The sequence below is a fragment of the Clarias gariepinus genome, chromosome 28, assembly GCF_024256425.1.
Source record: "Clarias gariepinus isolate MV-2021 ecotype Netherlands chromosome 28, CGAR_prim_01v2, whole genome shotgun sequence".
Lineage (NCBI taxonomy): Eukaryota > Metazoa > Chordata > Actinopteri > Siluriformes > Clariidae > Clarias > Clarias gariepinus.
Genome location: NC_071127.1, coordinates 2,724,546 through 2,747,500, shown reverse-complemented (window position 1 = coordinate 2,747,500; position 22,955 = coordinate 2,724,546). Strand labels below are relative to the sequence as shown.

The following is a 22,955-nucleotide window of genomic DNA, read 5'->3' as shown; positions in this document are numbered from 1 at the left end:
AGACTGGAAGAGTAAGTGTAAGAGAGAGAGACAGGTGTTAGTAATGTTACTTTGCACTAAGCAGATAACCAGAGTGTGAGTGAGTGAGTGAGTGAGTGTGTGTATGTCTGTGTGTGTGTGTTGTTACCTGTGTGCGTTGAGGTTACGGTGTAGCAGAGCGTCTGGGACGTGGCTGGACGTCTGGGTTTGAGACTGAACACCAACACCACCATTAACACCAACCTGATTAACACCTACACACACACACACACAGAAAGTCACCCTGTGCTCGGGTCAACAGGGAACTGATCATGTGACACCCCAACCGATCAATCAATCAATTAACTTTATTGTCATTGTTATAAATCAGTGTCTGATATCAGGGACTAATCACAGTACAGAGAGACAGAATATGAGACAGGAAAAAAGAGGAGAGAGAGCAACATTAGAGAGAGACAGAGAGAGAGAGAGAGAGAGAGAGACAACTGCTTTTTGTATTTGGTGAAAATGATACAGAAAGGATAAAGTAAAAACTGAACATTCCGATGTGGATTTTCTTTTCATTGTAACATTTCTCCCAAACACATGCGCGCGCGCGCATACACACACACACACACACACACACACACACACACCGGTGGCAGTGGAGGGTGTGAGCTGTCCGGTCGGGCCCTGGTAGCTGAGCCCCAGCGCGGCGTACGCTCTCTCGATTGAGCTCGGGTCGATCTGACCGCTGGAGTTCAGCCCCTGTCCTGAGGGAGGGGCGCAGGGGGTGGAGCCACCCACAGACCCACCCACCGCCACACTGGCTCCACCTAACAGAGCTGCGGAAAGAGAATCGCAGGTTTAATGTGACAAAATGGCGTGTGTGTGTGTGTGTGAGTGTGTATGTGTGTGTGTATATACAGTGTCAATAAAAAGTGATCTTCATCTAAGAGTTAAGTGTGTGTGTGTATGTATGTGTTTATCAAAACTCATTTTGTTAACAAGACTCCAGTTAGGTTACTTGAGGTCATTAACTCGAGGGTGCACATACTTTTTCCACACCAGCACTATGAGGTTTTTATGGTTGTTTTCAATAAAGATGTAAAAGATCAGAATTAGTTTGTGTTAATATTCCAAAAGGTCACAAACTTTCTCTTGCCACTGTATATATCTATGTATACGCGTAAGAAAGTGTGTGTGTGTGTGTGTGTGTGTGTGTGTGTGTGTGTGTGTACACACATTGCTGGTTCCTCTTGTCTCCTGCGTTTTTCAGAGGCAGACAGACGGGACAGTCGTGCCGTGTGCAGTTCTTCCAGTGAGAGATGATCTGCCTCGAGGACGCGCAGTGAGCGACTACAGGGGGCGAGAGACAGGGGGCGAGAGACAGGGAGAGAGAGACAGGGGGAGAGAGACAGGGAGAGAGAGACAGGGGGAGAGAGACAGGGGGAGAGAGACAGGGGGAGAGAGACAGGGGGAGAGAGACAGGGGGAGAGAGACGGGGAGAAAACGTTTAAATACATTTCATAGAATGTAAAAATCATTATGAGGTGTGTATATAAAGATATCTGTAGAAGTGTGTATACTGTGTAACAAACAAAAAGACAGACAGAGAAAGACAAGTTAATGGATGCTGTAGGGACAGAATGACAGGACAGTAAGAGAATTAACAGTGAGACAGGTGAGCAAGGACAGAGCGAGAGAGTGAGAGAGTTAGAGATAGGGCAGAGAGAGATGAAGAGAATGAGACAATTAGAGAGGGAGTGTGAGACATGTGAATGAGGAGAGAGGGTGTGAGACAGGTGAGCAAGGACAGGGGAGTAAGGAGAGAGAGAGAGAGACAGATTAGTGAGAACAGAGAAAGTGACACAGAGTGAGACAGTTAGAACGAAGGAGATGGGTAAGTGCGGACAGAAAGTGAGAGTTAGAGAGAGGACAGGGAGAGCGAAGTGAGTGAGGACAGACAGTGAGACAGTTCGACTGAGGACAGAGAGAGCGAGACATTTAGAGCGAGGTCAGAGAGAGTGAGACAGTTAGAGTAAGTGAGAAAGAGTAAGGACAGATAGGTTGAGATGGATGAGTGAGGGCAGAGTGAGAGAGAGAAAGTGAGACAGTTAGAGTGAGAACAGAGAGAGGACAGAGAGAGTAAGACAGAGACAGGGAGAGAGTGAGACTGACCCTGGCAGGTTTTTCCAGCCTGACAGTGGGTCATGTGATTGAGGACGTTCTTCATGGTCCTGCAGTGAGGCAGGCTGCAGTGAGACAGCTCTCCGTTACTCTGCTCCCGCCGCTGACACTTATGAGCGTGAAGCAGGAGGACGAGCTGCTGCTGGATCAGCTTCCTCTTCTCGGGGTCGGCCACAGGGGGCGCCACCGCCTGCACAGAGACACAGACACAAGTCACACTCGCGCGTGGTTCAATTCTTTCACCATAAAACCAAAAATCTGGAATTTATCTCCAAAAAATTTTCCAAAAACAAAATAAAAAAATATATATATATTTAAAACTCAGATAAGGAGTGCTTTCCAGTTCAGTTATTGTATTAATTGTTGGACAAAATCAGTGTGATCCGTACGTATTTATTCTTTTTATGTGTATCTTCATGAGTTGGTCTGGACAGTGTTTAATTTTTAATTATTAATATTTTATTTGTTAGAACATCAGAGTGATTTTTGTTCTATATAAAGCGGCGATGCGTACCTGAAGGTCTGCGTTAATCAGCTGCACGCGGCTTTTAGAGGCGGAGCTTTTACACATTTATACATTTAAACGCTAATGGTGCGGGAACCGAGCTCTACATAAACATACAACTAACTTTAACACAAAACCATAATCGTAAATAAATCAGTAACAAAACAAAAACACAACAATTTCACTATATATATATATATATATATATATATATATATATATATATATATATATATATATATATACACACACACACACACACACACAGTGCCTTGCAAAAGTATTTACACCCCTTGAACTTTTCCACTTTTTGTCACGTTACAACCACAAACGTAAATGTGTTTCGCTGGGATTTTGTGTGACACACCAAAACAAAAATGATGGATTTTTTCCATTATTATTATTATTATTTTACAAATAAAAATCCAAAAAGTGGCAAAAATCAATCAGGTATAGATGTCGGTGGGACGTATCCTCTGCCTGAATGCTTGAGCTCTGTGTATACTCACAGGTAGTCGTTATGGCTTGTGTAGATCTCTCAGAAGCTTGTTTTCATCATTTAACTTTCATGTCTAAAAGCCCCGCCCCTAAAAGCCCCGCCTTTAAGATGAGCTGCGTTTAACCGTAGTTTAAAGTGTCACATGTTTGGCTTTCGTGAATTAGTCATGCTTTCCAGAACAAAAATTAAGTAAATAAATAAGGACATATATTTAAAATCTGTAAAAAATTTCCGGGTTATGCCACTTATGTCCGATTGAAAAGAAAAATAAATAAATGTGAGCATTCATTATTTGTATTAGTTTCTTTATTTTTGAAATATAGTAAAAAGTTTAAATATCGTTATTTTCTTCAGCACAACATCAGAAATCAAAAACCGAGCTGTTATCCATTTTCGCTTTGTGTTTTTCATTTGGAAATTAATTAAAAAAAAAAAAATTATGTTAAAAAACTAACAATACATACATTCAGATACACAATTAAGTCATTACCACTCAAGCTTGCTGTATACACTCTTTATACTGGACATTACTTAAGCGGCAGCTAGTGTAATTAATGACTGTAGAACACCAGAGACATGGCGTGAGACATAGTTACACGTCCCAGTGCTGTTATACTCTATATCGCCACTCGAGGAACGCCGACCGTCTAATCAGATCACCAAAGACTTCAATTAGAAGTCACATCCTGATACGATAATATCACTATACCTCTGTGCTGCTTAAGTTAATATTGCGATTCTACAAGTATCACAATTTTATATATTTCCAGATTCTATATTACATTTTCCCCCCGATTTTCTTACAATCTTAAACCTTGCATCACTAATTAAATGTATCCCGTTCCTTATAACAATACTTTTCGCATTTAAAACCAAACGCGGAGTTTAAACACTACAAAGTAACTTCAAATACAAGAGTTTAACATTTAGCTTTACATTAAATTACACACAAAGCTACACTGTTACTGAGCACCACCATCATTATTATTTCTAATCAAACTATAAAGCAAATAATTTACTCCTACCACATGGGATGGACATGTGTAAATAGTTCAAAGAGCGCTATCTGTAGAATTATACAGGAATTATTAGACGCTAATTTACTAATTAGCGTTGGCTGTGTTTTGAGACTGGTATGTAATGAGTGGGTTTGGGACTAATTCTCTTACAGAGTTTGGAGGAAAAGGGAGATTGGAGGATGCGAGGGTGTGACATTTTTGATAACGTAGCGCCATAAAAATGCCTTTCTGAAGCTCCAGCGCTCGGTACAGAATCGTTTTATCTGAGGTTGAACAAACTGAAAACCAGACAATTCTGCTCAATAGTTTATCTCTATTATAAACGTAAACATAGTTTTAAAAAAATTAGTTTTGGAGTCTGTGTGGCGATACATAAATTGCCAAACATAACCGAATAATCCCCCCCCCCCCCCATCTCTGCAGATCACTCACTCAGAACGGGCTGTCGCATAAAATAAGTCTCCACGTCCTGAGGTAAAAGTCCAATTTTTTCCCACCTTTTATGTGATATTGCAATCAACACAGTTCAAATGGAAATCAAACATTTATCAGCAACCCCCCTTTAATCACGGGTCATGTGACTGGGCTCAGTATCACAGCGTTCCCTTCAGACTGAAGTTGAACAGAAAGCATCCTCCAGCTCTCATTTATAGATAACTATCATCCGTCTCTGAATATCCATCACATCACATCACATCTCCTGTTTTTTTTTCAAAATTTACAAATCACGTACAGGATCTCACTGTGGAGAAAAATGCTGCAGAAGAACTTGGTTCAGAACTTTACATGAGTACGACGTTGTGCTAAAATACAAAACTGACCAGCGAGCCTGCTGAGGAACCTACAGGAACATCAAAACATCTGTAGATTATTGTTCAATACTTGTGTGCCTCATCCTCTCATATTAGGTACGTAGTAGGGGCAAGACCGAATTTTTCTTTTAAAGTCACCATAAACCAGGTGGCAAACGGTGTTGTGGTCTGATGAGACAGAGGTAGAATGTTTAAGACATTATGGAAAACGTATGTTCTTTCCATATCAAAAAACCTCTCTCATTATCCAAAGAACACCCTGCTCACTGTGAAGCATGATGGTGGCAGCATCACGCCTCTGGGGTAGCTTGTCCTCAGCTGAAACTCTGAGGTTCTGGTCCAGACTCAGGGAATAATATTCTAGCATCATATACTTAGCTCTTGGGCCATAAAACCTGCATGCCTCTATTACACGACAGAAGATGAAGACGAATTTCACCTCGATAACAAATCCAAGTCAAGGAACGAACATCTTTTAAAGAAATTTAGTGTTTTGTAAGAGCTCGGTTGGAGGAGAAGATCCAAATACAACCCAAAACGTGTGAAATGATTAAACAAGGGCTGTGTGGAGGAGATCAGAATGTCCAACATCAAATCAAGATGGCCGCCCACTCAAAATAAACATACACTTTTGTAGAGACGCCCATGTTTTATTTCCCTCACTTAGGCATGGAGGCCTGGACTCCACCAGACTTCTGAAGCTGTGCGTGGTCTCTCAAAACCAAGCCGTCAGCAGCAAAACCTTGAAATTTTGAAAGTTGTGAGGTGGGGCCTCCACAGATCCTTCACAGACACTATCAGCTTGAGATCTGGAGAATCTGGTAACCGAATCAACACCTCAACAACTCTTTGTTCAGGGGCCATTTGAGGAGCATGACAGTGTGTGTGCGGTGTATCTGGGTAAATTATCCTACTGAAAGACACCACTGCCATCAGGGAACACCGTCTAGATGAAGGGGTGTTTAGGTAGGTGGGACATGTGAAAGTAACATTCACATGAACAAAAGGACTTGGGTTCTCCAGAGCATCACATCACCTCCTTCCCATACTGCATCCTGGTTTCACCTACCATTGCTCCGTGGTCCAATTCTGATGCCCACTGTAGGAGTTTTTGGTGGAGGACACGAGGGTCATCATGGGCACCCTGACCACTCTGCAGCTAAGAGGCTTCATACATAAACCATTATGCACTGTTTATTCGGATTAATTTATACCAATGTTTAGTTGGTAACCAGTTTGTTCTACATTAGATCTTCTGATCTGTGGGTTTTAGACCAGACAGACCAGCCTTCTCTCCCCACCTTGACCACTGGTTCACTGGTCCTCCTTCTTTGGAGCACTTTTGGCAGGTTCTATCCACTGCATACTGGAAACATCCAACAATACCTGCTGGTTCAGACCCAGTTGTCCAGATGTCACACTTGTTAAATTCATTCAGACTTGCCCATTTTTCCATGCTTCCAACACATTAAGTTTTCACTTTCTGCTTAAAATATCACACCCTCACTTTAATGAGATAATTAGATGGTATTCACTTCACCTGTTGGTGTGCAAGCTATTATACGGTTTATCTCTCACCCCACCCAGAAGCATTTATATTATTTGGTTTTCACTTTAGTTTGTCGCTATAGTGACCTATACTACTGGCCACAAATTAAATGATGAAAATCAATCTGACATGATTCCTATTTGTGCATTTTTTTACTTCAGAAAAATCTCTAGTTTAAACTGAGGTGTTTATTTTTTTCCCTTCCACTGCTGATTAATCACCTATTAACCTGGTAATTTTGACCAACATCTGGTCATTTGACAAAGAAATTGTCTACAAGGTGAGGGATTATATAGATTGCATATACCATGTACATATTTATTGTATTTTATTATATAATTAAATTTATAGTATACCTCTTGGGGCAATAAATTAAGAAGGAAAAACAAAAAGTCCCATGATGCAACTCACCAGGCCGGGGACACTCTGACCAGGCTGGGCTTTCTGATCCACGCCGAACTGCGAGAGGTTCTGAGACGACTTATTCTGCAGGGATGGGGCAAGAGACGACTGACCTCCACCATGGGAGTAAGGAGGCATGAACGGGGCGGAAGCAGCACCGCCCATCATATTCATCTGGGTAATGAAAAGAAAGAAAAAAAAAGACAAACAGAGAGATGTATAGTAATGTAAAACAATAACAAACCTGAATTAAAATCTTTTGAAAACACCATTAATCGAAACATCATTATTCGAAATAAATGACATGATCAAAGCTTTGAAATGCATATTGGAATTTTGTCTAATTCGATATTTGTAGACAAATGCAAGATACTTCCAATAAAACGATAGTCATGATAACATTAGCCGTATTTACACGGACGCTTTCTTGTTTGGAAACAAAACCCGCCTTTTTATAAGAATTGAGTCTCAACTACGATTGGTTGGAGGGTCTCATTTTGAGTGAAATGTGAGCCAATCAGTGCTCCTTTTTCTGGCAAAGACCAAGAAACAGTGGAGCTGTTCTCACAGAAGTTACTGATTAGAAGCGGGAAAACGAATTAAAGTACTATGGAATCTTTGCATACAAATTTTCAAAATTTTCAACAGAAGAATTGAAATTTTGCAAGAAATTTACCTCAGCATATGAACTATTTTTGGCAAATAAACAAACCAGACGCCGGCTAAGTTGTGTGTACGTCCGGGTTATGTAATGTGATGTTTGTAATGTTGGTCATAATTTTGGGTAGCTGGAATAGATTATTTCTTATGGGAAAATTCAAACGGCAATATGAATTTTCACCTCAAGAACTCACCACCAGAACGAATTACATTGTCTGCCAAGGTTCGGATGTAAAATGTCTGTTCTGGAAAAATGTGGAACAAAAAAAACCAAATGTGGGGTAAATGAGCAGAAAGAATAAACAAAATGTTGCCATTTCAGAAGGACTAATTTATCGATCTGGCCTAAACAAAGAAAAAGATTTGAAATAATGAAAACTGGATTGAGAACTGTCCAACGCATTATTAAACCCTGAAACAATAGTTTTGGACCCTCAACTTGATCAAACATCACTTAAATGCTCAGTGAAGTCGCATCAAGTCCAGTGATGAGAATTTAAAAGATTGAAACTAAACAGCTGTGTGTCCTTAAAAAAAAAAACATTTGTTAGTGAGACTCGTCAGAAAAATGGATGAGTCCAGACTGATCCTATTCCAGAGTGATGGGCGTGTCAGGGTAAGAAGGGAAGCGCATGAAGCGATGCTCCCATCATGCATAGTGTCCACTGTACAAGCCTCTGGAGACAGTGCTATGATCTGGGGTTGATCAGTTACTCACGACTAGCAACGTTATGGGGCAATAAAATGAAGTCAGCTGACCACCTGAATGTACTGAGTTTCCCCTTATACCCTGAGGAATTATGTTCAGAAATTAAAAGAAAGACACAAAGATAAATAATTTTAATTTAAATTGGAAAAGCTGCTAAATTAAATATATAGTTGTATTAAATGGTTTATTTTTGGGGGGTTGATTTTTATTCTTTTAAAAGAGGGAACTAATAATGGCGTGAGATGATTTCGGATACACATTCCTGGACCTCAGCACGCTGTACGGATGTAGTTTACCTTGTTTATGGCTCCAGGTTGCTGAGCTCTAAGCTGCTGTTGCTGCTGCTGCTGTTGTTGTTGTTGTTGCAGAGGGTCGGCCATGTTCATGCCGGCGTTAGCATTGATGTAACCCATCCTGGGCACGCCGTTCATGGCCTGCCCTCCCATCATGCCCTGTGCCGGCATGGTGCTCTTCTGCGCCGCCATCATTGGCCTGTTGAAGCCGGCCTGCGCCATCATACCTGCCTGCTGCGGCGGCTGCGAGGTGGAGCACAGGAGGTCGGACAGCTGCTTGTGTTTGACGGGCGTGTCCTGAATCGGGCCGAGGGAGGGCGATTGGCACACCTCCACCCCTCCGTTGGGCAACGGCAAGTCTGAGGAACTGATGAGCTCGTCGGGGAGGTCGTGCTCCAGGTCGAAGAGGAAGTCTGGGGAACAAAATTTACACAGAAAAAAAATAAAAAATAATAATAATAAATCTGTACGTATTTTACACAAGGACAAAACAAAAATTTTATTGTTACCGCGATATTGGGACAATACAAAAAATAAACATCATATTCTAGGTTCTCATTGTGGACGATAATTTTGCTCAATATTTCAACATGTAGCTAGCTTTCTCGCGTAAAATATTATCTAAAATATCACAGAAAACACGTTAAACGCAGCACTAAGGGTGTTTTTAAACAAATGTAAACATTGTGGCGTATCTCATACTGTGGATATTTGTTAGAATTTTTGTGTCATCGCTCACACCTCACAACTACAGTGAATTTTGTTTTGTTTTTTTTGTAGTTTGGCCAATATAACAAACCTAACGGCTGCGCTCTTTATACCTTCACCCCTTACCAAACCACCAAACGCTAATAAAAAAAAAAAAAAACACACGGTCCAAAGAAACAAGAGATCGGAACGAGTCGAACCTTTAACAACAAACGTTCCTGAGAAACTGGGTAACATTACGACAAAAAAAAGACTATTAAAAAAAACAAACAAACAAAACATAACGTTTGTGCATTATGACGTTTCGATTTTAAGTTGCGCAAAAGCACGCAGCTTTGTTTTTAAGATCATTCTTTGCGAATGAAGCGTACGAATGATTAAAAAGCAAAAAGAAAATTTTTAGCCGATAACCCTTGCGTGGTACACTTTTATTTATTTATTTTATTGTTTTAAACAGTTACAAAATTAGCTTTTGAAATGGAGCTTGGTTATCGTCCACACACATTTTACAAATTCTGAGGGGGACCTGATTGGGTTGAGCGGCACAACCTGGACAGGTATGAAAATCAGACAGTTATTTGGTAGCTAAACAAACAAACAAAAACAAACATAAAGAAGTAAAGAAATAAAGAAAAACATTCAAAATGCCATAACAATTTAGCGAAACTGACGTAATCAGATACAACTCCACACCAGTGGGGGACGTACAAGGACAAATCACGGCTATACAATAGCTACATAAGATGTAGCTACGATTTAAACTAAAAAAAAAAAAAAAACACTACTATACCGTTTCCATCGCTCGCAGTACCAGAGAGCGCCGGTGAGGACAGTTTAGGCCTTTTGGCTGAAGACGGCCCCGAGTCCAAAACATTATCGGCCATATTTCTGTGCCAATTCTGTGTTTAAAGCATATATGTCCCCTTCCTCGTCTGAGCGTGCGAGTATTCTAGGAAATTCTTAACTCCGCTGTCCACTTTCATAGGACCACCGAAGGAGAAGAAGGACAGGTCAAATTCAGAATTGTACAAAAACAACCAAAAAAAAAAGACAAGTTCAACGATTTGGATACGAATTAATGGGAAATGGTGACTCGGACACGTTTCCCCTCCGATCGAGTTACGAATTAAGGGTTTCTCCTCGGACGTCTCCGGATCGTCATAGCGCTCTCGATCCCGCTGGAGGCCTTGTCATCAAATGGGATGCGAAACCAGGACGTAGAACTTCAATTCATACGGCGTCCACCATCCTGAAGTCGCTCAGCGCCGTCTGTCCCGATCAGACGATTCCAGGAAGTTGTCCGTGAACCTTGCTTCATCGATACTATTGTGTTTGTGAACCCAATAAAAAAAAAAAATAATAAAGAAACACACAGTTCACACCACCTTGAGAAAAATCATCGTCACCATCATCATCATTGTTGTCGTCGTCATCAGGACTGAACAAATTAAAAACAAAGCGATATCGCTACAAAAGAAGAAGCGCAGGAGAACCGTCGCCACCAGGGCCGGTCCTGGACGACGGGGCACTTTTTAGTGTTTTTTTGCGCAAGAAGAAATCTCGCTTAGGTGCGCAGGAACGCATGGATCTGGAGAAGAACCGCGCTGGTGGTGCCTTCACGCAAGCGTGAGAAGAACCGGTGGTTGGGTCTGAGAAAGAAAAAGAAAAAAACTTGAGTGAGAATGGTGGTGTGTTATTGGTGGAGAACAGAACCGTGGCAGGATGACTTCGAGAGAAGCAACTCTGATCGAGAAGAACCGAGGAGGAGGAGGAGGTGGAGATCCTGGAGGAGACGAGTCGAAGCCCTGGTCCTGGGGTGAATCGGGGTGAAGCCGACTGAATGCAGATGCTTTAATGCTCTTGGATCAGATCTGAGATGCCCCAGGCTCTCCTGGTGCCGTGACCCCCTGCGCCTTCATTTCTCTCCCTCTCCCTCTCTCTCACTTCTTTTCTTCACTTTGTTGTGGACGTCCTTCACTTTTTTTTCACGCCGTCCTCCGTCTTTTCATTTCGATGATATTTATTAATTCTCTCTCTTTTTCTCCGTCTCTTCTCTTCTTCTTCTCTCCGCAGGGTTTTTTTTTTTCTTCCTCCCGTTTTTTTTTTTTTTAAATCCCCTTCCGCCTCTTCTTCTTCTTCTTCTGCTTCAGGTTTTTTTTCACCGAGTGATTTTTATATTTCTAATCGTCGTGTCTAACCGTCGTGCTGCTCCCCTTTCTCTCCGTTTCTCGAAGCTCCGGTAGCAGCGGCGGTGGGAGAAGAAGCCAGCGGTGTGTGTGCGCGCGCCGTGGCCGGGTCTGGAGCGGCTGTGCTCGGTCTGCCTCTCGTGCCTCCTCCGCTCCTCTGGCCGCACAAAACAAAATGGCGGCTTGTTGTTTCTCCTCCTTTTGGCACTGAAGGGAAAGAGGGAGGGCTGGAGCTTCATTACAGAGGAAAAGGAGGAGGAGGGGGACAGAGACGGATCCGGTGTCCACTGCTCGGCTTCTCCCGGACCATTTCGGATTGTTTTCAGGAAAGCGCTCTGATTTATAACATTTAAATCAGATTTTTTTTAAATATACATACGGGTTTGTTTGTTTGTTTGTTTGTTTTCTTATATGAAGAGAGAAATCAAGCGAGGCCAATTCTCTCGGACAAAAATTTAAAAATCTCTTCACCGATTCCTCATGTTTCTCACAATACAATCAGATTAAACACCATGAAGAAAGGTTTAATCTAAACGTTGCATTTAGATGCTCAGTAGGGTTGGTTCACTTCACAAACAATAACATCCATCTTCCCTTTCACAGTACACCCTTCTCCCCCCTTTTTTTTTAATCATCAGTAGAAATTATATTACATAACGATGCTCTTCGATCATTTCCCATGTTTAGGTTTGTTCACAGGGGCCTCATGGTACAGCCCTGGGGTACACCGTGTATACAGTGCCAACCAGGATATGCATTTGGAAAAGAAATGAGTATCCTGAAGAAACCCAGCCAAAGATCTACCTCTGAACTCATACTGTACATAGCACAATTAGGGGTGCCAACACGTCACACACACTCACACGCTATGGATAAATTATTTGGAAATGTCACCCAGCCTTCTTACATGACATGTATTTTGAAAACGCACCAATCACACTTGCGTGCAAAAAGATTCGAACCCCAAGCAACGAGCCACTCTGACGTCCCTGAACCCAACCAGTAATGTTTCAAATTACACCCCTTTCCCTTTTTTTCAGGACAAATTGTATTACACAACAATGCCCTTCGGTCATTTCTCATGTTTAGGTTTGTTCACGGGGGCCTCATGGTACAGCCCTGGGGTACACCGTGTATAGAGTGCCAACCAGGACATGCATTTGGAAAAGAAATGAATATCCTGAAGAAACCCAAACCAAAGATCTACGTATCAGCCTGTTAGGGAACTCATACATAGCACAATTTGGGGTGCCAACACATCATACACACTCACACTCACAAATTATTTTTAAATGCCAACCAGCCTTCGCCTTACTACATGACATGTATTTGAAAAACACACCAATAACACTCGCATGCAAAAAGATTTAAACCCCAATTACCGAGCCACCCTGACATCCCTGAACCCAACGAGTAGTGTTTAAAATTACAGCCTTTTCCCTTTTTGAGGGACAAATCATATTACACAACAATGCTTTTCAATCATTTCCCATGTTTAGGTTTGTTCGAAGGGAGCTCATGGTACAGCCCTGGGGTACACTCTGTAAAGATCCAACCAACCTGCCTACATGACATGTATTAGGAAAATAAGAATATCCTGAGGAAACCAATCGATCGAACGGAAGATTTGAACTCGCACCCTCAACCAGTAGTGTTAATTTATCACTTATAATGTATACATTTTTTCCTTTTAAAATACAGCCATCTCCCTTTTTTCAGGACAAATTACATTACATAACAATGCTCTTTGTCCATTTTTCATGTCACAACTCAATTGTATACACCCTGTATAAAACAAGGCTCACATGCTAAAAGATTTGAACTGCCAACCCCAAGCACAGAGTCACCATGACATCAGTGAAGAGTAAAATTTAATGTATGGCGTAATTTATAAACACATTCACTCTCTCACTCATCATTTATACCACTTTATCCCGTTTACAAGTGGGAGGCCTGGAGCCCAGCACAGGAGACTATGGCTACAAGGCGGGGTACACCCTGGATGGAGGTGTGTCACACACTTACACACTATAGGTAAACTATTTGGAAATGCCAAACAGCATGTGTACAGCACTTTGATCTAAGTAGAAGAGTAAACCCACCAATCACACTTACACACAAGATTTGAACCCCAAATTCCAATAACTAAACCACCATGACATCCCTGGACCCATTTCAGATATGCTGCCTTCATTTTTATTTATTTGTTCATTCAGGTACTTCAGGGAATGATATGATAAGTGTCATAATAGTGAAACGATCTACATTTATTAAACATTCTTTAAATGTTGTCAAGGAATGAAGAATATGTTGCACTGCTTAAACTGTTAAGGAATGCCAGTGATATAAAAGTGCTAGGTCCATGTTATTAAATTGTTCCTCACTCATGTGGAAGGCATTTAGATCAGTATTCAGAGCTTGTGAACTTCTGAACACGGAGTACAAAAAAACACGTCACGACTTATTTTACCTGAGGAAGAAAAAATAAGTGTGATAGGAGAAAGTGTCAAATATATTAAAATATAAAGCAGTATGATTAGACATGATTGTGCGTTTAAGTAATCAGTAATAAATGTCTTCCTTGTTTCACCCTTCGCCTCTGAGAAAAGCCCAGTATCTGTTTTTATGAACTCTGATCATTTCAGGTATGTCGGTGATATCATGTGGAGGGAAGAAAATGAAAGTGCATCACTTGCTCTCCGTGCGTTTCTCACCTGAATCTTTGGTTATCATAAGTCACATAATACATCAACTACAACTATAGACTCATTTTATATTTGCAGCATCATGATTGTACTGTAATCTAAAGCCTTGGTACAGAAATCTGTAAACACACCTTTTTTGTAAAATTAGGATTTTAATGTGACCGGATAAAACAGTTCAATAAAATAAGAGCAAACAGATGAGGTAATTCACATTCATAGTTTTTTTTTTTTTTTTTTTTTACACACACACACACACACACACACACACACTTTGTTTGTGCACACGGTCACTGAGTCTCCGCTGCCCTGCTGTGTCCTGAACGTCACTTCCTCACCCCTTGTGTTAGCTTCCTGAGACAAGGGTACTCCATAAAGGGCACTAAACACATAAAAGGTGAGTGGAGCGTTCCTTCACCCGTCTGGCTGGGCACAGGCCCTTTCTACGTCACACACCGATTTCGGAGTGTGTGCGGACAGGATCAGGGGACCGCCTTGTTCTTGGATCACCACGTCGTCCTCTATGCGGACGCCGAGACCGCGGAAGTGCTGCGGACACACCTCGTCGTCCTCGCTGATGTACAGACCTGCCGAGAGAGACAGACAGAGACAGAGAGAGGGTCACATTATTGTAATGCATCAAGCAAAGAAAACAACTAGTGAGATTACTAAAATTAGGTTAGAACTATTTTTAATCTTGAAAGTAAGAGCACTTCCACACGCACAATGTGAAGAGAATGTCAAGGGATTGGGACTAAACAGCTGTATCGCCGTGAGAAATCATCAGTGAGACGTATTGAGGAGAAAAAAATCTTCAGTTTGTTAGGGATCATAAAATACTGGACTTTGGAGTGATGGAAAAAGGTCAGGTGACCTGATGAGTCCAGACTGATCCTATTCCAGAGCGATGGGAGTGTCAGGGTAAGAAGGGAAGTACATGAAGCGATGCTCCCATCATGCACAGTGTCCACTGTAAAACCACTGAAAACGGTGTAGTATATATGCCAGACCAGTATGGGGCACTGTAATTCTGCCATAGAGATACACTATACACGGAGAAGAAGATTTTGAGCATGCGCATAACCTTCGCGCTGTATACGAACCAAGATTGTGTTGAACATTATCACTTGTTGCTCATAACAGTTGCATAGAAGCAAAAGATTTTGCTGTAATAAAGCTAGTAGGCTTTGTAGCAACATGAACACAATCATGTAGTGCGCCATTATTGTTGTTGCTGTTACGTGTGACGCAGCCGACCCGTGATGTGATGACATCATCATTTCACAAAATATATGGATTGGCTGTACACACGAAACCGCAAGGGTGTCGTTTTCAGATTTATCTACTTTGGGACCCGGTTTAAAAAAATAGCGATTTCAGTCTCCTAAAACGTGTGGACGAAACACCAATACGATAAAAAATTTATACGTATACAGCGAAACGCGTCTCCGTGTGGACAGGCCCTAAATCTGACCACCTGAATGTACTGAATCACCAGGTTATCACATCTATGGAGGGTTTCTTCCTTTCCATGAAATCCATTAACCCCAGTTAAGACCTTACCCCCAGTAAGAGTCTTTGGGATGTCCTGGAAAAGGATTTACGCAGCGGTCTGGCTCTCACACCATCAGTACGGGATCTTGGAGAGAAACTCATGTAAAATAAGCGTTGTGACGTTGCTTAAGCTTATCGAAACGATATCATGGCTGCAATCAAGCTGAAAGACTGAACAATGAAATATTAGTGTGTAAACCTCTCAAACACCCGTCACACAGTTTCACAGTAAGTAATCTCCGTCTGGTGTTATGTTATATATTTTAGTGTTCAGATTATAACGGGAGAATGAGGAGTGTTAAAAGCGTTAAGAGTCTCTCACCGGGCTCGACTGTCACGGCCATGCCGGCCTGCAGGGGCTGAGAGCGAGACAGGTCTGGAGTGTCGTGGACGTCCATACCCAGGTAATGACCTACATGATGGGGACAGTACCGCCGCGCAGCCTGGAGGGGAGAGAGACGTGTGAGTAAAGTATAGACAACAGAGGGTAATCAAACATGCACGGCACAAAGGAGACAAGGACAAGGAAGTGAGGAAAAAGAGACGAAAAACAAGGATAAAGTAGACAGTAAAATAAGAACATGAAGAGCAGACAGGGAATAATAAAGCCTGGAACACAATGGGAAAAAAATTAACGCATAATAAATACAAATTCAATATTTAATCTGTTCAGATTTCCAGTCAGAACAAGTTGTAACATTTGAACAGACATTTTCATCCCAAAGTCACTAGATTCTGATGTTTTTTTTACCGTATCCTCACATCCAGTGTGTTTACATTACAAGACACGTGGCTCAATTCACATTATTTAATTTTTTTGGTAGGGATCTGATTTTCACGTCATGACGGTTCACCTTCTGTTCACCTTCTCACCTATTACATGTGACTTTTATCTGAACGTTCCTCTGAAACGGTGCGTGTGCACATCGACACGTCTTTGCTCGCAACATCTGGGTTTGAACAAGCCGTATTTGTGCAAGCGCTTGTTCGTCTTAAATAATGGATACAAGTTTAGCTCAGTTTCGCTCTGGAGGACGGCGGGCATTTAGTTGTAGCTTTAGCTGTTTTAGCAGCTAAGTCGCTAGCACTGCTATTCACATGAAATTCTTTCTTTGCTTTCCCTAATGAATGCTAAAAAATAAAAATAAAAATAAAACAAAATAAACTAAAGTAAATACAGGCATAATTTCTGGCACGTTTCTGGACATTTCTATTTCATTCTGCACATTTTTCCATATTTTCCATATTCGTAAATATATTTTTTTATATAAAACTAATCTTTTATTTTTAAGGTCACTGGCGGTTGTCTAAGCATTTCACCGCATATCGTACTGTGTATAACTGTATGCGACAAATAGATTTTGAAATTGAATTTAAAAAAGAATACAATACAATTTAAAGAAGAATAAAAAAGGACACTTTTTTAAATTAAAAATTAAAATGATAATATAAAAATATGTTTTATGTATGTAGAAATATGTATGTATTTATGAATATGAGGTCATGATGTTGCAATCCAACCTGAATTGAGAACATGGCTTGTAATGTGAACATGACCTGAGAGAAATAATTGAGAGGCTGATCAGGGAGCGAGAGTTTACAGCTGCTGTAATGTAAGTGACAACAAGAACTAATTTAAAGAAGTTCTAAGTACAAGATAAATAAAACAGATGAAGAAATCAATCATCCTTGGGATGGCATCATTAACTACTTCGTGTCTGTGTGTGTTGTCGAGGAGCCCCAGTGCAGTGTGAATACCTTGAGTGCGTGGGCGTAGTCAGTGTCGTGTGGTAACACACCGATCTGTAGTAGCTGTTTGGCGAGTAGTGTGAGCATGGACGAGTAAATGTGATCCAGACTGACTCCGGGAACACACAGGGACAAACACGCCGTCTGGACCTCCAACACCGCCTCATACACACACCGCTGAACCTCACTGAAACTGCACACACACACACACACACACAACGGATATCAGATAAGAGATTTGAATTATAGATTTTCAGAGCAACATAAATTCTAAAACTTGCACGAGTATTTACTTTGGGAAAGTTCCTCCATTCAGAGTCGGGTTACGCAGTTTACTTAAGCAGATTCCCTCTTCAGGTCCTACTTCTGATTATACATACACACACACACACATCACCTGTGTATTAGTTCACACCTGGAAGCTCAGAAAAATCGAAGGAGAGAAATGCTGAGAAAAAATATTCTGAAAAATAAATCGGGGAACAAAAGTAGTGAAAAAAAACTAAACCTGACCTGAACAATGTGACGCAGTATAAAACAAAAACCATGAAAGAATAACCAACTCAAATAAGGTGACACAATACAATGACAACTCAGGATCTACATTGTTCAACAGCACGTAGAATAGCACTTGATCCAGCACGTGTTCCTCATGCGCACAATTTAATAACTATGAAATCATAGATGTAGGTCATGAAATTGTAATGTGTGTGGGGGGGGATGCAGGAGATTCCAAGATCTGAGAACAGTTCAAACTACTCTATGCAAGAATGAGGCATTCGGAGGTGGAGTCAGTTCACCAAGGTCCAGGAAAAAGACACCAAAATGTTCCCATCAGCTGAGAGGAAACTACCAAGGCACAAGTCTGACATGAACTCTAAGCTGCTGGAACACCAGTGTCACAGTTTTAGAAAGAAAGAAGCTCCTGCTCCAAAATCCACATATTATCTTCAGCTCGACTAAAGTTTGCAGCTGAGCACATGGATGAAGAAAAAGCCTTCAGGAGAAGCATCTGAAGTTCAAACCAAGCATCAGAATGGGAAGGAAAGGTGATTTAAATGACTTTGAACGTGGCATATTTGTTGGTGCCAGACTGCCAGGTCTGAAGAGATTCCTAAAACTGCTGATCTTCACATAACCATCTCTAGGGTTTACAGAAAATGGTAAGAATCTCCAGTGAGGTCAGTTCTCTGAGTGAAAACACCTTCTTGATGCCAGAGGTCAGAGGAGAACGGGCAGACTGGTTCGAGCTAATAGAAAGGCAACAAATAACATCTTTTTACAACTGTGGTACACTGAAGAGTGTCTCTGAACACGCAACAAGTTGGACCTTAAAGCAGATGTGCTATAGCAGCAAAAGACCGCACTGGTAGTCGCTCCTGTTAGTGAGAACATGGAACTGAGGCTACAGAGTGTCTCTGAACAGTAGCCTCTGATTTTGTAAACAGAGTAGACAGTGTCTCTGATTTTGGTGAGTTACATGGACTCAACAAAATCAGACAACAGAAGATCGGAAAAACATCCCCTTGTCTGATGAGTCTTGATTTCTGGAGATGGTTGAGTCAGAATTTGGCGTAAACCACATGAAAGCATGGGATCCATCCTGCCTTAAACAGTATCAGTGGTTCAGGCTGGTAATGATGTGGGGGAGATACTGGTTCTTGGCACATTTTGGGCCCCATAGAACCGTTTGATCATGGTTTAAACACCACAGCCAACCTGAGTATTGTAGCTGACCGTGTTTATCCCTTTATGAGCACAGAATAACGCTCCATGTACCAAAGCTAAAATCATCTCATACTGGCTTCTTAAACATGACGGTGAAGTGACTGTACTCAGACGGCCTCCATCAGTCCGATAGAGCGGCTTTGGGATGCGGTGGAATGGTAGAGTCACATCATAGACGAGCAGCCGACAAGCCTGCAGCGACTGCGTGATGGCATTACGGAGCGAAATCTCTAAGGAGTGTTTTCAGCAGCATGTTAAATTTATGACATAAAAAAGTTCTGAAGGCAAAAAAGGGTCCAACCCAGTACTAGCAAGGTGGAGAAATTATTTTTTTTAATTTAACTTAAAAAGTGAAACTCATATGTTTTTGATTCATTAAATAAAATGTGAAATATTTCAAGACATTTTAGTTTTTAATTTTAGTGATCATGGCTTACAGCTCAGAAAAAAAATAATTTAAAAAATCGCATATCTCAAAATATTAGAATATTTAATTTCAAGTTTGAGTAAATTACTCTTCGTACAGTATAAATACTGTGCATCTTTCGGCCTACTTCAGTAAGGATCATTGGTGACTTGACACTCCTTTCCAGAAGACGATAATCGACTTCCTCCGCAAGGACAGAAGCTCAGAGCTGAAAGATCTGGCCGATCACAGAAGGTGCTCTATGAAAGTTTATTCCTAAGTTGTTATGTATTCATAATTCGAAAGTTGACGGGAGGGAAAAAGTGTGGTAGAAAAAGGTGTACAAGCAACAAGGATGACCTTAGGCTTAAGAAGATTGTCAAAGCCGATTCAAATCTTCTCAAAGAGTCGAGTGAGGCTGGAGTCGGTTCATCAAGAGGTGAGTCATTCACTCACAGAGGTCTTTAGGAAATAAGCTTCAACTGTTGCATTCCTTGTATTAGACAAAACGTCTGATGTGTCTTACATGGACTAAGGTGAAGAAGAGCTGGACTGTTGCTCAGAGGTCCAATGTCCTCTTTTCCGATGAATGTAAATTTTCAATTTCATTTGGAAATCAAGTTTGAGGTTGGTGACTCCATAGTCGGTGATGATTTGGTGTGCCGTGTCACCGGCTGGTGTTGGTCCACTGTTATTTATCATCTTAAAACTACCACGAACTTGTTTACTGACTGTGTAAACTGTTCCTGATTGGCCATCCAACTCACCTGACCTAAACCTCATAGAGACTCTCTGAACTATCGTCAAGAGGAAGTCGAAAATCAACTGAACCACCAACACCTTCGAGCTGAAGGCTGCTATCAAAGGAACCTGGTCTTCAGTAACGCCTCAGGCTGATCTCCTCCATACTGTTTTTTTTTCCGTTTAACTTATTGAATCTCGATTCACTCACTTTCCACTCACAGGCCATGTGCGTGTGACATCACTGACATAGCCAAAGTATTCACACCCTCCGTCCAACAACACCATCTCTCCATCCTGAAAGAAAAGCAGAGAGAGAAAGAGAGTGTCTCAGATGTGTGCAGTTCATTTAGTAGCTGTTTGTAGCTATGCAAAAGTCATTAACACAATCTCGCTAACTAGACAGACTAGCGTTAAGGTTAACCTGAAATGATTCCATGGTTACGTCTAGTCATTAGCATTAAAGCAGAGACAAGCACAGCGTCTTGACTAACATACAACCCTGTGATAAATGCTTTACGTATGAATTTTGTTACCTTGATGATCTGGTTGTTGCTGATGTAGTGCAGCGTGTTGGCTCGGTTTCCGCCAGCGACCACCGGAGGATACGCTAAAAAGTTAGCACCGTGTGCTCGACACTCAAAATCAAACTGAAAGGAGAATAAAATACTAAGTGAAGTACGGTCAGAATGCATTTCCTCGTTTCATATGTACACACACACACCTTAGCGTAGATCAGCGCCTCGTCAATGTCCCCTCGGCACATGGCCATGGTCTTTCTGAAAGCCTGAAAACACACACACACACACACACAGACAATCGATTTAATACGCAAAATGAATCTAAAGCATCAATATCACATTGCAAACCTTCTGACCAATCAGAGTTTAGAGTGAAGGAAGACGTCTGGAGGGAAGTGAACAGGCAAAGGAGTAAATGGGTGAAGCTGGACAAACCTGTGCGGTGATTTCTCCCGCCCGCTTCATCAGCTCCACCTCTGCGGCACTCTTTATCGCACGCATGGAGTGGACCAGCGGTCGCAAGGGGCGGACCGACACCTGTCCCTCCAGCAGGGGGTGCAAGTGCGTCTGATGGAGACGAGGATGAACCGGCTGAGAACTGTCATACCACACTACAGATCCTGAGAGAGAGAGAAACAAAGAGAGAGCAAGAGAGGGACAGAGAGAAAGAGAGAGAGAAAGTGTAAGAAAGAAAACAGAAAGAAAGTATAAAAGAGGGAGAGAGCGAGAATGAAAAAGCGTAAGACAGAAAGTGAGAGTTTTTTTCTCTATGTATTAATTTTTTTAAATCTTTGTCCATCCATCTTTCACTTTTTTCTAAGCATCTGTCCTCCCCCCTGTGCCTCACCCCCACTTGTTTGTGTCTCACCTCCTCCTGCACCCATGTCCTTTACCTTTAACCCCCTTGAGGACAGAGCCGAGCTCCTCGATGCTGTGGACGCTCTGGACGCCGGTGAGAGCAGCCGCTCCGTCCCTCCCCGACCTCGGGCCATCCCACAACTCCCGGGCGGGATCTCTGGGCGGGACGAAGAGCAGGGCGCGGTCGGGGCGGGGCGAGCCGTACATGACAAGGGCGCAGTCAGGCTCCAGCACGCCTGTCAGGTACAGGAAGTCCTGGTTCTGGTGGAAGGGGTACGGGATGTCATTGGTCATGTAGCGCACCGGGTGGGACAGGAGGACGAGGATGTGGGACGAGTCAGGGACACGGGACTCGACCAGGGACGCCAGGCGCTGCCGACGCGTCTCATACTCCATTTGAGTCACACCGGGGGTCACCTCGCCTGAGGGACACAGAAAGACGGTTTCATTCTGCCATATTGTTACCTTTTACACACTTTATAAATGTGTGTGTGTGTGTGTGTGTCACACCATGTTTGATGAGGTGAGGATGTGTGTAGGGACTCGGCTGCCCCAGGTATCTCTGAGGGACGGTCTTCGTCTTCCATAGTCCAGTTTTGGCCCAGACATGCCTGCATACACACTTTAACACACCTGTAAAGAAACACAAAGTATCCTGAGTGTGACTGACCCACCCACACACACACACACACACACACACACACACACACACAGTTATAGACACATGAGAGTGAGTGTTACCTGAGCTCAGGTGTGTGTGCGCTGCAGCTCGCAGTAACGTAACAGGAAACTGCAGCATCTCCTCACCTCACTCGCGTGCATAACACAAACACATAAACACAATCAAGTAAACATGGACGTGACACTCAGGAGGACACCAGGCATGCGAGAACAGCAGGCAGTGCGCATGCGCATACACATCCGGGGATTTTTAGTACCTCTGCCGGAAGTAAAATACTCAAATTATACACTACGCTCTTTTCTCTTTAGTGTGTGTTATTAAATGTTTAATCGCGTTTAATATATTAAATATAACATGAAATACTATGAAATAATTACCACTGAAGGAGGTAAAAATATTGTCAGCGCAACAAAATTAAACAATAAATCTTACGCTAACACAACATTTTTAGATTAGTTGTACATTTTTATTATTATTATCATTATCATCATGTTTATTATCATATTATATATATATTTTTAATT

The 22,955-nt window shown here is 41.9% G+C and overlaps 2 protein-coding genes across 3 annotated transcripts in view; both read right to left on the bottom strand.

The window, feature by feature from the left end:
- ep300b (E1A binding protein p300 b) overlaps positions 1–11,673 on the bottom strand; it is a 29,822-nt gene extending 18,149 nt beyond the window's left edge. For both annotated transcript variants that reach the window (XM_053490207.1, XM_053490208.1), the window contains exons 1-8: positions 10,095–11,673; positions 8,600–9,009; positions 6,944–7,108; positions 2,140–2,338; positions 1,204–1,317; positions 615–803; positions 128–233; positions 1–3 (exon numbers count right to left, since the gene is read on the bottom strand). The exon at positions 1–3 is cut by the window's left edge and continues 129 nt beyond it. In XM_053490207.1, the coding sequence (XP_053346182.1) occupies positions 1–3; positions 128–233; positions 615–803; positions 1,204–1,317; positions 2,140–2,338; positions 6,944–7,108; positions 8,600–9,009; positions 10,095–10,188 (1,280 nt within the window). In that variant the 5' untranslated portion in view covers positions 10,189–11,673. The remainder of the gene's footprint in view (positions 4–127; positions 234–614; positions 804–1,203; positions 1,318–2,139; positions 2,339–6,943; positions 7,109–8,599; positions 9,010–10,094) is intronic.
- A 2,770-nt stretch (positions 11,674–14,443) lies between these two features.
- Positions 14,444–22,819, bottom strand: xpnpep3 (X-prolyl aminopeptidase 3, mitochondrial). The gene is made up of 10 exons (XM_053490263.1): positions 22,491–22,819; positions 22,260–22,382; positions 21,785–22,171; positions 21,327–21,511; positions 21,095–21,157; positions 20,907–21,020; positions 20,582–20,667; positions 17,505–17,688; positions 16,069–16,189; positions 14,444–14,779 (listed from the first exon to the last, which is right to left on the bottom strand). The coding sequence occupies exons 1-10, from the start codon at positions 22,546–22,548 to the stop codon at positions 14,607–14,609; spliced, it is 1,494 nt and encodes a 497-aa protein (XP_053346238.1). The 5' UTR covers positions 22,549–22,819; the 3' UTR covers positions 14,444–14,606.
- Positions 22,820–22,955: the final 136 nt, after the last annotated feature.